The 13,631-nt window shown below is 54.3% G+C and overlaps 1 protein-coding gene across 2 annotated transcripts; it reads left to right on the top strand.

Moving 5' to 3' along the window:
- Positions 1 to 7,192: 7,192 nt before the first annotated feature.
- On the top strand, positions 7,193 to 13,247 carry NAB2 (NGFI-A binding protein 2). 2 transcript variants are annotated; one of them, XM_004429286.2, is made up of 7 exons: positions 7,193 to 7,500; positions 8,950 to 9,823; positions 10,271 to 10,404; positions 10,739 to 10,790; positions 10,884 to 11,016; positions 11,222 to 11,413; positions 12,387 to 13,247. In XM_004429286.2, the coding sequence occupies exons 1-7, from the start codon at positions 7,424 to 7,426 to the stop codon at positions 12,494 to 12,496; spliced, it is 1,572 nt and encodes a 523-aa protein (XP_004429343.1). In that variant the 5' UTR covers positions 7,193 to 7,423; the 3' UTR covers positions 12,497 to 13,247. The 2 variants fall into 2 exon arrangements, with proteins under 2 accessions (XP_004429343.1, XP_014642129.1); XM_014786643.2 differs by lacking the exon at positions 11,222 to 11,413 and having other exon boundaries at positions 7,195 to 7,500.
- Positions 13,248 to 13,631: the final 384 nt, after the last annotated feature.

Here is a 13,631-nt window from a genome sequence, read left to right as displayed (position 1 = left end):
CTAAATGATTTAAAACGGAAATCTCACACACACACACAAATTGCGTTGTCAGTGTTTTATAGGAATAAACGTTAGTATTTAAAAACGTAGTCATAGGGATTTTTTTGGAAGCGAAATGAATGTGAAGATTAAAAGTTTTTATTCCTCACAACGTCTTGTGAGACAAATATCTCCGTTTAAGAAGCAGCCAAAGCTAAAACAGGCAAAGAAACCTGCCCAGGATTGCGTGGTTAGTTGGGCTGGGCTGCGGTTCCACCCGAAGTCTTACTCACCCCAAAGCCTGAGTTCTTTCTATGCATCAGGCAGCTTCCCATTAAATGATTTGATACAGTGAGGGCCTAGCAGAGTGCCTGCCACATAACAGGTGTTCAGGAAATGTTAGGAGAAATTGAAGCATCACATTTTTTTTTAGAGGATCTGATAGTGGTGGGTAGGAGCATTAGAGATGATGGAGCCTAGTGAGTTGAGAGGAAATTCAGGGAAGGAGGTAACTGCTGCGGAAGGTTCAAGCTTTCACAACAAGGAATTTTTAAGAAGTCAAAATAAAGCTGAGCCATGGGCAAAAGAACAAATTTCATCCTCAGAAAGAAAAGTGTAGGCCGCTCCTGCTGCAATGGTCATCTAATGTCTCTCTCACACGTTCCCTTGGCTGACCTAGAAAGGTGAGTATCAACAGTAATAAATCACGTGAATACTGTGTCCCCTTGATACCATGTGATGAAAACGGCATTTTACCTCTGTGATTTTCCTCCTTTCCCATGAGAAAAACATTAAATTCCAGTAGGCGCATCCTACAAAATACCTGACCAGTACTCCTCCAAACTATCAAGGTCATCAAAAACAAGGAAAGTCTGAGAAACTGTCACAGCCAAGAGGAGCCTAAGGAGACATGAAAACCAAATGTAATATGCTATGGTGGATGGGGTCCTGGAACAGAAAAAAAAATTAGGTAAAAACTAAGGAAATTTGAATAAACTATAGACTTTTAGTTAATAATAATGTATTAATACTGGGTCATTAATGGTGGCAAAGGCACCATACTAATGTTAAGATAATAATAATGGAAACTGGATGTGGGGTATATGGGAACTCTTTGTATTATCTTCTCAATTTTTCTGTAAATCTAAAACTTTTAAAAAATGATTTGTGTATGTATATTGTCAACACAAATAATCCATAATCAATCTATAAATCAAAATTGGGGTGAGGTTTATTATGAGCCAAGTTTGAAGACTATAGCCCAGGGCCTTCCTTCCCCAAGGAAGAAAGGGCACCACAGAAGTGGGGTGTACAGAGTGGTTATATACTGTCTTGGAACAAAGCATACATCACATTTGGCAGGAATATCTCTTTTACTTCTGTCAGGAGATGCTTAGCTGGCACAGCAGGTCAGTGGTCAGCAGGTCAGTGGTCACAAGGTGAGCACAGCAGGTCGGTAATTAATCCTTAGTTCCCAGGAAGAGATGCTTATTCTTAAAGAAGTGGTGATATGGGGGGAAGCTACATCCCTATTTTTAGGGGCATCATTCTTGTCTTTGGGGCATAGTAAATGTTTAAAACAGATATACAATGCATATTCAACAAGACATGTCAGGCCCTTTTGGAAAAACAAGATCCGGCTGAATTAGTTTTAAACCAAATGGCTTCCTCATATACTCCAATATATCCCATTGCTTTTCATTTATTTATCAGTATATACACATACACACACACATTTTCTACCAGGCCCCAAATTCTCACCATTCAGAGCTCGCTCTTTGGTTGTGAATAAAGGCCAGAGAACAGGAGAACTAATTCCAGGTTTGGAAACTAATTCCAGAAGATCACTGGCTGTTAAAATATGTAAACGAGGTATACATAATAAGACTGGCTGTCCCATTAAACTTTACCATCCAAATGAGTTCTGTCACTTCGAGATAGTCACTCAAGAAGCTTTTAGCCTTGTTTTAATAACGAGGACACTGCTCAAAACACTTTGAGAATCATCTTCAGAGTCTATAGCACACACTGCAATGAATATTCATTATCTGCAGGTGGCTCTGATTTATGCAAATAGCCAAAGAACTCAGGCCAAGACTGATGAGTAAATAGGGTGGGAAATCTGGATATAAATGTGTTTCAGAATTTTTTTGGATTTTAGAAACATATACGGTACATATACATATACAATACGTAAGGCAACAGTCCCAGTGGGGTCTGGGACAGCAACCGTAATCAAACAAATTAATATTTCTGCAATGAGATATATGAATATTCACATTGGGATAAACAAAAGTGGGATAAATGAAACTATAAATAATGAAAGTTTAGGAGGTCTGCCACAAAATAAGTTCAGGTCAGATTAGATTTTGTTGTCAAATGAGTTATGAAAAACTTTTGGTTTTCATTCATTTTAATTTAGGAAAAGGATTACAGATGGTGAATATTTAATGAAGACTCCATGTACTCAGTCACTCAAGCTAGAAGTCCAGGAGTCACCCTAAGCTCTTCTCTTCCCCCAACCCCTCAGCCAATCATCACGTCCTATTGATTTTACTTTCTGACTACCTTTTGAATCTATCCTCTCCTCTCCATCCCATGCCAGACATTTAGTCTAGCATCTTGCCATATCTCACTTGGGCCTCTTTAGTTTCCTTCAAGCTGGCCTCCCTGCTGTTATTTGCAGCCATAAACCCCTTCCTCCACACTATAGTAAATGCAGACCTGGCCATGTCACTCCCAGGTTATAAAGCCTTTATGGTTCCCCAAAAATCTCCTGTGATGAAGTCCAAGGTCTTTAGTATGATCTAAAACATAGATGTAAAGAAACAACTACAACAGCGCTATTCAAAGTTTATTACCAATCTGCAATGAAACAATTTCAGAAATTTAAGTGTAAACATTTAGAAACTTTTACAGCAATTTGACAAAAATATTTATTGAATCTAATAAAAATAGGGATTTTATTTCATTGTTCGATAATTCACTTCTAGTGTATTTTATAGAAGTATAGGGCCGGCTCCGTGGCTTAGCGGTTAAGTGCGTGTGCTCTGATGCTGGCGGCCCGGGTTCGGATCCCGGGCGCGCCCCGAGGCACCACTTCTCCGGCCAACGTGAGGCCGAGTCCCACGTACAGCAACTAGAAGGATGTGAACCTATGACATACAACTATCTACTGGGGCTTTGGGGGGAAAAAAATGAATAAATAAAATCTAAAAAAAAAAAAAAAAGAAGTATAGACTATAGACTGGAAATTTTTTTTAATTGGTCCTTTCTTATAGTTTGAGAAGCACTAGTCTATAATATCCTTAATTCAATGGCCTTGTCCACTTCCCTGGGCTCGTTTTTAACTACTGCCACCCCCCATCCAGCAATAATGAACAATTTCTAGTTTCTCAAAGATATCGTTCTGTTTCATACCTCCATGTAAGTTTATATTCTGCTGACTTGACTGTCCCTTCCTCCTGGAAATCTCCTATCCATACTCCAAAATCCTAGGCTGCAACATCACAGTCCCTCACAACCCCGTACAGAAGACGTCACTTGTCCCCTATACTTCGGTCAGTGTTTGTACCCTTATTATTGTCCTACGTTGTAATTATTTGTTTATATGTCTATCTCCCCTACTAGTCTATGAGTTCCTTAAAGGCAGAAGTTAGGATTATCAGTCTTTGAGGGGTGAAGCATCACCCCTTGTAAAATGACTAAATTGAATGACAATGTTCCTTAGATTATAATTCTTACATGTTACTAAAAGAGGAAAAAAGGATCATTACTTTATATTCATCTATTTCTGTTTCTAGCAAGGATTTCAGCCGTCTACCTTTAGTACCTGAGTATGAATTAATTTATCAGAAGAGTGGACATTTTAGAAGGCCAAGGAGCCAGAGCTGTGAGACTGGAAACTTTAAGAAGGAAGGAGGCATGGAAAAATACCTCCACTTACACAGTTTTGCCCAGGTTCAGCCCCTTTTGAGTAAAATCTGTCAATTGCCCTTTTCAAAGTTGCTCAGGCCTGGAAATAGCATCATCAACTCATTAATTTCAGAGGGCCCACGAGACACCAGACCTACCCTGGAGAGGTCCTGGGCTGAGGGCGAAACAAGCAACTATGCGTTATTGAAATGTGTACAAAGAACCGTGAGGCAACTGAAGGATGGGAGCAATTAATTCGGCCTAGAGGGGGTGCAGGCAGGACAGCGTGCAGGCAGGAGAGGGTCCAGGAAGGTGATATTTGAGCCAGAGCTTGCTGAGTGAGCTGGATTAGGCCTGGTGAAAACCTGGGGGGGGGGGGTGTGCGGGGGGGGGGGGGCCGGTGAGCAGTGCAATCTGCTAGATGAAAAGCTACCCGTGCCTAGGAATCACAATCCTTCTGGTTAGCAGTTTCCTCACTCCTCTTCCACCCACTTTCTTCACAATCTTTTCCCCTGTTCTTGGAAAACTGGGACTCAGGATACTGTTTCCCTTCCTGGAAGAGACCAGTGTAGGCAATAAACCCTTGATGAAACGGATCCGTTGCTCTGCTCTGCGTGCCCCTGACCTCACTGAGGTGGGCGGAGAGCAGGTGAGTCTCCTAAGAAAGTGGTCCTAACCTATACTGGAGGGAATGGGAACCATGAAGAAAAGGAGAGGAAATTAAGATTTTTGTATTCGTCCCACCTCTACTGTCATCCCCCCACCCCCCACCCCGCCCCCAACCTGTCTCTTATCTTTGTGTTTTTCTACAGTTTCTCATGGTCTCCGTGTCTTCGTCTCAGTCTCTCTCCATTTGCTAAAAGCTGGAAATTCCTTGTTCTCAACGGAAGGGAGTAGGAGGGGACTTGGGGGTGGTAGGAGTGGGAGGGAAGCGAAGAACAGACATCTCAGCAGCTGCGGGGGCGCTCTCGGCCTCTGGCGGGGCTTGACAAGTCAATGATTTTTTAAATGTATGTATTTTTAAATCCACACATAGGAGCTCACATACAAACCTAAAGCAAGACGGAGACACAGATACACAAGTAGATTTAAAGACATATAAATACATAATCTCAGGGTACAGAGGCACAAACTGGCAATAGCGTCTTCAATTTGCTTAGAATTTTCCAATTTACAGAGTTTTCGTATACATCCTCTCATCTGAACCTCAACCCTGAGAAACAGGGATACAAACACTAGGGAGTTTCACTCACACACACAGGTTCGCACTCAGAAAAATCCCTTCTGACTCCCCTAGGGGAGTGGGCAGAAACAGTCCGCGGGATTTTTCTCCCCTCTTCCCTCTCTGGCCGAATACCCGCCCTAGAACCGAGGAGTGGAAGCCCCAGAATCGGCCCCTCCCTCGTCCTCTTTCCTGGGCCGGGACCCAGGCGCTCGGCGCCTAGTTGGTTACCGCCCCCCTGCTTCACGCCCTACTCCGCCCTCTTCCCGGGCCTGCGGCTCTCTCCAGACCCAGGGGCTCAGCGCTGCCCCACGGGGGTCTGGGTGGGAGGGAGGGGGGCGCCTGGAGCACAGGCTGCGTGGGCGAAGGATGTGCGTCACGGGGAGCGTGGGCAGGAGGAGGGAGGAGGCACGTGGAAACCCGGGCCAGCGGCTGGCAACCCAGGCTCCAAAATAACCAGAGAGGGGAGTGGGGGAGGGGGTGCCCACACATATCGGAGGGGATCTGGGAGTGAGCCCGTCTAGCCGTGCCCTCCAGTTGGACAACAGGGGATTGAAAGGGGGCACTCGGCGCGATCCTATCACCCTCCACTGTGCTTGAGGCTTAATGGGATGGAGAAGAGAATCTTAGCTACCTAAATCCCCCTATGTGGTGCACCCGTCCCTGCCCTCCCCGCCCGTGACGGAAAGGTCCCCTCGCCCGGCTGGAATGTAGAACCAGCCCCGCCCACGCCACCCACGCCCTGCCGGGCCCGGGCCACTCAGAAGTGCGGAATGGCGGGGCGGGGCTGGGGTTTCGGACTAGGGGGAACCTTGCTTCTGGCCAGTCCGCTCGCTTCCAGTCGGCCCTCTCCCCCACCTCCTTTCCCCGGGGCCTAAAGCCACTGGGACGGGCCCTCAGAGCCCCCGCCTGTCCCCACCCTCTAGCCCTCCCAGCCGTGGGCGGGAGTGTAATGGGAACCAGATGGGGCTAGGAGAAACAAAGGGGGGAGGGGTAGTGGGTGGCGGCGACGGGGGGCGCGGTGGCCAGGCTCCTTGAAGGAGCGCCTCCCTCCAACTCCTCCGTATGGAGCCACGTCGGACGCTCCCGGCCTCCTGCCCATCTTCCACTAGACTCTCTCGGGCAAAGTCCCCTAATAAGACGTCCCCAAAAGGGGAGCCTCCTTATCCCAGCTTTCCCACACAGAATTCCCCAGGAGCAGGTCCCCACTCTCAGCAAATAGGGTGCGACGAGTAGAGGAAGGCGGATACCCCTCCCATCCCTGCCTGGCCTAATCGCTAACAAACCCCGACGCGCCTCATCAGCGTGCGTCTAAGTGGTAGCTTTTAGCATAACCCGCCCAATCCTGTTCCCCGAACTGCGGCGTGGACTCGAGGCAGAGATGGAGGCGGCCTGGATTTCCGAGAACTGGCCTTTCCAAACTATTCTTTTTGGGGCTGGGATATCTGAGGGATTCCCGCAGAGCCCCACGCTCACAGACCAGCCATAAGTGCCCACTCTATGGGAGTCAGATGCACGCACGGGAGGAGCCGCGCACCCGTCTCCGACAACTTTCCCGGCTCACTCCTAACATTCCCACGTACAGCCCGCGAGGCCTGAGTATGGGCAGCGGGCGTCCGCGTAGTTGTTGATGCGCGTGTGCACGTCCGTGCGCTTCTCTGTGTCTTTGTGTACCTGTGCGTGGTTGTGAAACTCCACTCGGAGGGGTAGGGGTGGTGGGGGGAGTAGGAATGTCGCCGGCTGGGCGCTCACGTGGTTACGTGGGCGCGGAGAGGGCCGGCTGTGCATCCGGCGTGGGCGGCACGGAGCGACCTCGCCCCGCCCGCTGGGTCCCCAAGTCCGCCTTCCACAGCCTGGCCTCGTTCACCCCAGTCCCCAACTCGGCGCCCCGGCTCCGCGTCCCCGCCCCCGCCTCCTGCTCCACACCCCCTCCCCCCAGTCTCCGCCTCTCGCCGTCTCTCAGCCGCGGCGTCTCCCCGGCCGGCCGAGAGGCCCGGGCGCCCGCCCCCCGCCCCCGGCCCCCGCCCCCGGCTCTGCCCACGCCCTCCGCCCGCCTGGCAGCCAGCGCAGCGCCGGGCCTCGCTCCCCGTGCGTCCTGCGGGGGCGGAGGCGCGGAGAGGCGGCAAGCGCAGCCGGGGAGGGGGGGGCAGAGGCACAGACAGAGGCGCGGAGGCTCGCAGAGAGGAGACGTGGAGGCAGGGACGGAGCCCGGACAGCGGCGGACACGGCATCGCGCGCCGGGAGGAGCGCAGCGCGCACCAGGCGCCGGGCACCGAGAGGGGCGGCCCCGGTGGTCTCCAGCCTTCCATGCACAGAGCGCCCTCCCCCGCAGCCGAGCCAGGCGGAGGGGACAGCGCCCGCCGGACCCCGCAGCCCAGACTCAAGTTAGTGGGCAAAGGGAGACGGCGGAGAGTGGAGATGGGTGGAGCTGGACTCGGGAAAGGGGTCTGGAGGGCGGAGGTCGAGGAGAGGACCAGGGGAAGCGGGACGGGGGTGGGGGGTGGAGACTGATGGAAAAGGGGGTGCGTCTTCGAATTCGGGGCCCTGGGAGCAGGCAGGGATCTGATGAAGCTGGATATGAAAGAATAGTACCTCATTCTCCATCCCCCGTTTACTCTGTGGGTATGACCTAGCATGTGAGCTGAGCCCCCTGCAAAGAACGTGGGGGCTCCCCAGCGCCAGGGGAAGCCCTGGAGCTCTAGCTGGCAGCAGTGCCGGGGAGGGCGGCTCAGCTGGCTCAGTCTGTCGTTGGCACGGAGCGCGCGGGCCGGGGTCCGGGAGAAGCCGGCGCCTCTGAGCCAAGAGAGCATCAGCGGGGCCGTGGAGAAGCAGGGGATGCCTTAGGTGTCCCTTCCCATTTCTGTGCGTTTATTTGCAGCCTGGGGAGGGGAGTTTCGGTCTGCAGCCCCTCCCTCAGTAAGCTTTGAGCCATTCCCCCACTCCACTTGAAAATGCAGACGGAAAATGAAGAGAGGAGGGTGGGCGGGAGCCCCCGGGCGGTTTTCGCCCACAGACGCCAACACCGTGGGAGTGTGTGTGGGCAGAACAGGCCCCAGAGCAGAACAATTGAGGCACTCCTCCCCTCCCCCGGCCGGAGCTCCACTGAGCAGGTGGGGAAGGTCACTGCTGGGAGAAGGGCCAACTGAGGGGCACTGGGCAGTCTGGAAGGGAGGGGCGAGGTCCCCAGGGAGAGAGCACGAGTGCGCTAAGAATGCCTAATTCGTGAGAAAAGCTGAGGGGAGGGGAGCAGGGGTGCACCCTCACTGAATGGGAAAGGGCAGAGAAAGGGCCACACACCCCCCTTTCAACCACAGGGTCAGGATGCCACCAGGGAGTGAAGCTGGCCAGCAGTGGTCCCAGGTGTCCACTGTGGAGAGGACAGGGGTCCTGCATTCACCTTAGTGTGGGACGTCACCTTGAGTAAGGTTGAGACTGCTGGGTGTTGAGCGTGGCAGATGAGAACTATGTTCTGCAGGAGAGTGCGGTCCAGCCTTCACAGGGGTGTGCTGGCTGGCCTCAGGGCTCAAGGTCTCCTTGCCTCAGGCCAGAAAAGTAAAAGCTGAGGATGGGGATCAAGAGCCTTTGATTTCTGCAGAGACTGGGCCGGTTTTTGGTCCTTCTGGCCAGTCGGATGGCACTGGCACATCTGTGCCTCTGGGCAGTGCCTGATTCTCAGAGACTGTGCTCAGGCCTGGGCGCTGGGCAGAGAGAGCATTCAAGAGAGAGGGAAGAGAAGCAGGCAGGAAAGAGGATAATTGTGAGTGTGGGTTGGTACAGAGCAGGGGGCCTTGTACTGACTGCCCCCCCCCCTCTCTTGTGCACCTCCTTCTCAGGCCCAGTGCCCAAGCCATGGCACTGCCTCGGACGCTGGGGGAGCTGCAGCTGTACCGGGTCCTGCAGCGCGCCAATCTGCTTTCCTACTACGAGACCTTCATCCAGCAGGGAGGGGACGACGTGCAGCAACTGTGCGAGGCGGGTGAGGAGGAGTTCCTGGAGATCATGGCACTCGTGGGCATGGCCACCAAGCCCCTCCACGTTCGACGCTTGCAGAAGGCACTGAGAGAGTGGGCCACCAATCCAGGGCTCTTCAGCCAACCAGTGCCTGCTGTGCCTGTCTCCAGCATCCCACTCTTCAAGATCTCTGAGACTGCGGGCACCCGGAAAGGGAGCATGAGCAATGGGCACGGCAGCCCAGGAGAAAAGGCGGGCAGTGCCCGCAGTTTTAGTCCCAAGAGCCCCCTTGAACTTGGAGAGAAGCTGTCACCACTGCCTGGGGGACCTGGGGCAGGGGACCCCCGGATCTGGCCAGGCCGGAGCACCCCTGAGTCCGACGTTGGGGCAGGAGGCGAAGAGGAGGCTAGCTCACCCCCCTTCTCCCCACCTGCAGGGGGAGGAGTCCCTGAGGGGACTGGGGCTGGGGGCCTGGCAGCAGCTGGGGCTGGGGCTGGTCCAGATCGACTGGAGCCAGAGATGGTACGCATGGTGGTGGAGAGTGTGGAGAGGATCTTCCGGAGTTTCCCGAGGGGGGATGCTGGGGAGGTCACGTCCCTGCTGAAGCTGAACAAGAAGCTGGCGCGGAGTGTAGGGCACATCTTTGAGATGGACGACAATGACAGCCAGAAGGAGGAGGAGATCCGCAAGTACAGCATCATCTATGGCCGCTTCGACTCCAAGCGGCGCGAGGGCAAGCAGCTCAGCCTGCATGAGGTGAGGACCCCAGCCTGCCAGGATTGCCCTTAGCTCCCAGGCCTCAGTCTACTCACTCTGAGAATCCTCACACTCCCCAAGTCCATTTCATTGTTCCTTGACCAGGACCCCAGGCCCTGATCCCCTCCCCCACACACCCCATCCCCAGCCACTATAGTGCTGTCCTCTTCAGCTGAGGGGGAAGCAGAGACACAGACAGCGGCCCAGCTGTCCAGCTCCGTGCTGCTCAAGACCCCACAGGAGTCGAGGAGGCCCCCGGCATTCCTAGGAAGCTGTGGGTGCTGACCTCTTGTCTTTCTGCCTCACAAAGCTCCTGTGTAGTGTGAAAACCCAAGCTAGGATCTGATGGATGGGCCTCATTTGTCTGATGGTGAAGGGGTGTGAGGAGGTCTGAGCCAGGCAGTGGGGGAGTTGGGAATCTGACTGCTCTGATGGCTCTCTCCACAGCTGACCATCAATGAGGCTGCTGCCCAGTTCTGCATGAGGGACAACACACTTTTACTGCGGAGGGTGGAGCTCTTCTCCCTGTCGCGCCAAGTGGCCCGAGAGAGCACCTACCTGTCCTCCTTGAAGGGCTCCAGGTGAGACCCCCTTTTCCAGGTCTTTCCTAGATGAGAATCCTGCCAAGGAGCAGGTCACGTTCTGACCTCCAGTCCAGGTGCCTGCTTCCCACCCACCTGCATGTCTTCCTTTTGGCCAAGTCCACTTGTCTGAGGTCTGGCCCCTCTTCCTCTCCATCTCAGGTCCCCTCTGACCCGCCCCCCCCACAGCAGTAGTACCTGAGCTGGAGACTCCTGCGCAGCCAGTTTCTTTCCAGAGCCTTGAAATGATGCATGCCCTTCCCCAGATTCTGTGCCCTGCCTATCATGTGTCCCTCTCCAGCCTCATCCTCCTTATTCCTCTCCATCTTTGCAGGCTCCACCCAGAAGAATTGGGAGGCCCCCCACTGAAGAAGCTGAAACAGGAGGTAGGTTTTCCAGGGCGTGTGTAGTGGGTTAGGGCGGCTTCCCCAACCCCCTCCCTTGCCAGGTCCTCATTTCCCCATTCGGGGCATCCGCAGGTTGGAGAGCAAAGTCACTCTGAAATCCAGCAGCCTCCTCCAGGCCCCGAGTCCTATGCACCCCCATACCGCCCCAGCCTGGAGGAAGACAGTGCCAGCCTTTCTGGGGAGAGTCTAGATGGACACTTGCAGGGTGAGTGTGCAAAAGAACACTTCTATCCTCACTGGGGGGCGGAGGGGGTGGGAGGAGGGAGCCAGGAGGCAAGTGCCTGGAACAGGGTTGGGAGGCCTGGCTGGATGGGAGCAAAAGGGCCTGGGCCTATGGGTCTGCCTGTGCGGTTGAGGGTGGGGGTTCCCTTGACTGTAGTCCCTTACCTGACCCGTGCCCATGCCCACAGCTGTGGGGTCATGCCCAAGGCTGACGCCGCCCCCTGCTGACCTGCCTCTGGCATTGCCAGCCCACGGGCTGTGGAGCCGCCACATCCTGCAGCAGACACTGATGGATGAGGGGCTGCGGCTAGCTCGCCTCGTCTCCCACGACCGCGTGGGCCGCCTCAGCCCCTGTGTGCCTGCAAAGCCGCCTCTCGCAGGTGAGGCAGCCAGCAGTGCTGTCCCCAAGCACCCCTGCCACCCAGGCCCCACACAGCAATCCTGGTGTCCTGGTGCCGGGTGGGAGGAAGAAGGACATAGTCACCAGAGAGGGCAGTAGGATAGTCGGGTTCCAGCCTTAGGTTGAGGAGAGGAGGACCCTGCAGGGCTGTTCCCACTGGGGAGAGTCTGACCCTAATGGAAACCTGTGAAGGGAGCAGAGGGACAGAAAATGGGAGACAAAGGGGAACAGGAAGGAGGTTCACCAGGAAGGGAAGCTTGGATGGAACTTCTACCATTGTAGGAGGTGCAGCAGGCTAGGATTTGGGGTGCAGTTGTCCAGCTTGGAAGTGGAGGAGCCCGAAGGGGGATGCTTTGTGTGTGGATGGGAACAGGGGGAGTAGGCTGGCAGAGGGCCGGGCAGCGGCTGGGCTGAGAGTGACGCAGCAGACAAAGCCACCAACCCTGGCTTGGTATTTTTAAACTGTGTGGGTGGGGAGTGGGGGTGGGGACTGGAAGGGGGGCTCTTCTTGGGGGAGGAGCCAGGAGGCTGGTTTCCTGTGTTCCCCCTGATTTGGCTTCTAAGAAACTTGGGGGGCATGGCAGGGTGGGTGGGGCTTGGGAGGGAACCAGGGATGAGTGGGGGTGGCAGAGCCTGGGAAGGGGGGAGGGGGAGAGGTCAGAGCCAAGCCACCCCCACAGCTCCTGACAGAACCAGAAATTCCAGCAGAACGGAGGCGGGAGAGACAGAGAAAGAGCGAGACACAGGCAGAGACAGAGAGCTACACACAGCCAGAAAGGGGAGGGGGGGCACATACACTTGGGTATGGACCCCCCACACGTGCACAAGGTGGGCAGGAGGCAGTAATTCAAGAAATCAAGCTCGTCTTCGCAGCCTTCTCTGCCTCTGTTCTCCGTCACTGCTCTCTGCAGTGCCCACCACACAGCTTCCTAACCTGCCCCTTGTCCCTGCAGAGTTCGAGGAAGGGCTTCTGGACCGGTGCCCCGCCCCAGGACCCCATCCTGCTCTGGTGGAAGGTCGAAGGAGCAGCGTCAAAGTGGAGGCTGAGGCCAGCCGGCAGTGAGGGGTGGACTGGTGTCCCCAGACCCAGGACCCCAGACTTCTGGCTCACACAGACCCCTACACTCTCGATCCCTGGCATCCAGTCACAACCGTGGATCCTTCTGCGGCTCTTCTCCTGCCTCCCCACCTGCTCCATGGGCATAGAACTATGGGGCTTCAAGCAATAACGAGCAGGGGCCTGGCGAGAGGACACAAGGAGGGTGCGTGGTGCCCCCTCAGCCTTGTCCAGCACAAGGGGGCAAGGACTCTGCCTCCAGGGCATTGGGGTTCTCCCCTCACACAACACACTTCTATTCTCTTTAGTTTGAACCACTGGTGTGAACAGTTGGACTCCGTTGGACATGGGGGAAAAGGGGACTTCCCTGGGAAGGTCCAGCAGCTAAAAATGAGAACGTTTCCCCCAGAACTGGGGGCCTGGGAACACTGGACCTGCTCCTCCCCACTGCTCCCCCATTCTTGTGCTTCTAGTTTGTTTCTTTAATTTAACAAGTGCTGCGGTTTGCCCACCCATCCCCATCTTTCCCCCAAGTCCTCAGCAATTCTTTTCCTCCTGCCCTCTCTAGGGGGGTTGTGGATGTGGGGTCCCCTTCACCTGCCCCCTCGGGAGGCCTTGGTTGGACTCAGGGTCTCCCTCAGCTGGGGGCTGGACCACAGCACCTGTCTGAGCAGTTAGAGCGTCTTTCTTTTCAGATTGTGTACAGTAGATTATTTATTTTGTTATTTTGGAATAAAATTTATTTTATGGCTTAGGATCTATGACCCCCAAGAGGGAGAAAGAGTGGCATGGGTTGGGGGAGTGGAGGGCAGCTGGCGGTGGGTGGGGAAGTAGAAAAGAAGCAGGGGATCAGGCCCCTTAATAGACGGAGAGGACCACACACCTGGGCCTGGGCCCCAGGCTCACCCCCTGCCTCCGTGCAGGATGGGCCGTGTTGAGCCACTGAAGCTATAGCCATATGCAGATGTCACAGCCACATAGACCCACCTGGGAGCAGTCATACTTAAAGCTGAGTACATTTGGGTTGGCATACATCAGAAAGGCCGGCACACTCACTGGTGTCTTTTGTGCAGTTTCTCACACTCCAAACTTGGGTGGTTATACAGGCAAATCAGATACATGTTCCGTGTGTGCGTACAAC

Source organism: Ceratotherium simum, chromosome 17 (genome assembly GCF_057802395.1).
Source record: "Ceratotherium simum simum isolate JZ-2026a chromosome 17, ASM5780239v1, whole genome shotgun sequence".
NCBI lineage: Eukaryota > Metazoa > Chordata > Mammalia > Perissodactyla > Rhinocerotidae > Ceratotherium > Ceratotherium simum.
The sequence above is the reverse complement of the archived record's forward strand: the minus strand, read 5'-3'. Positions and strand labels throughout refer to the sequence as shown.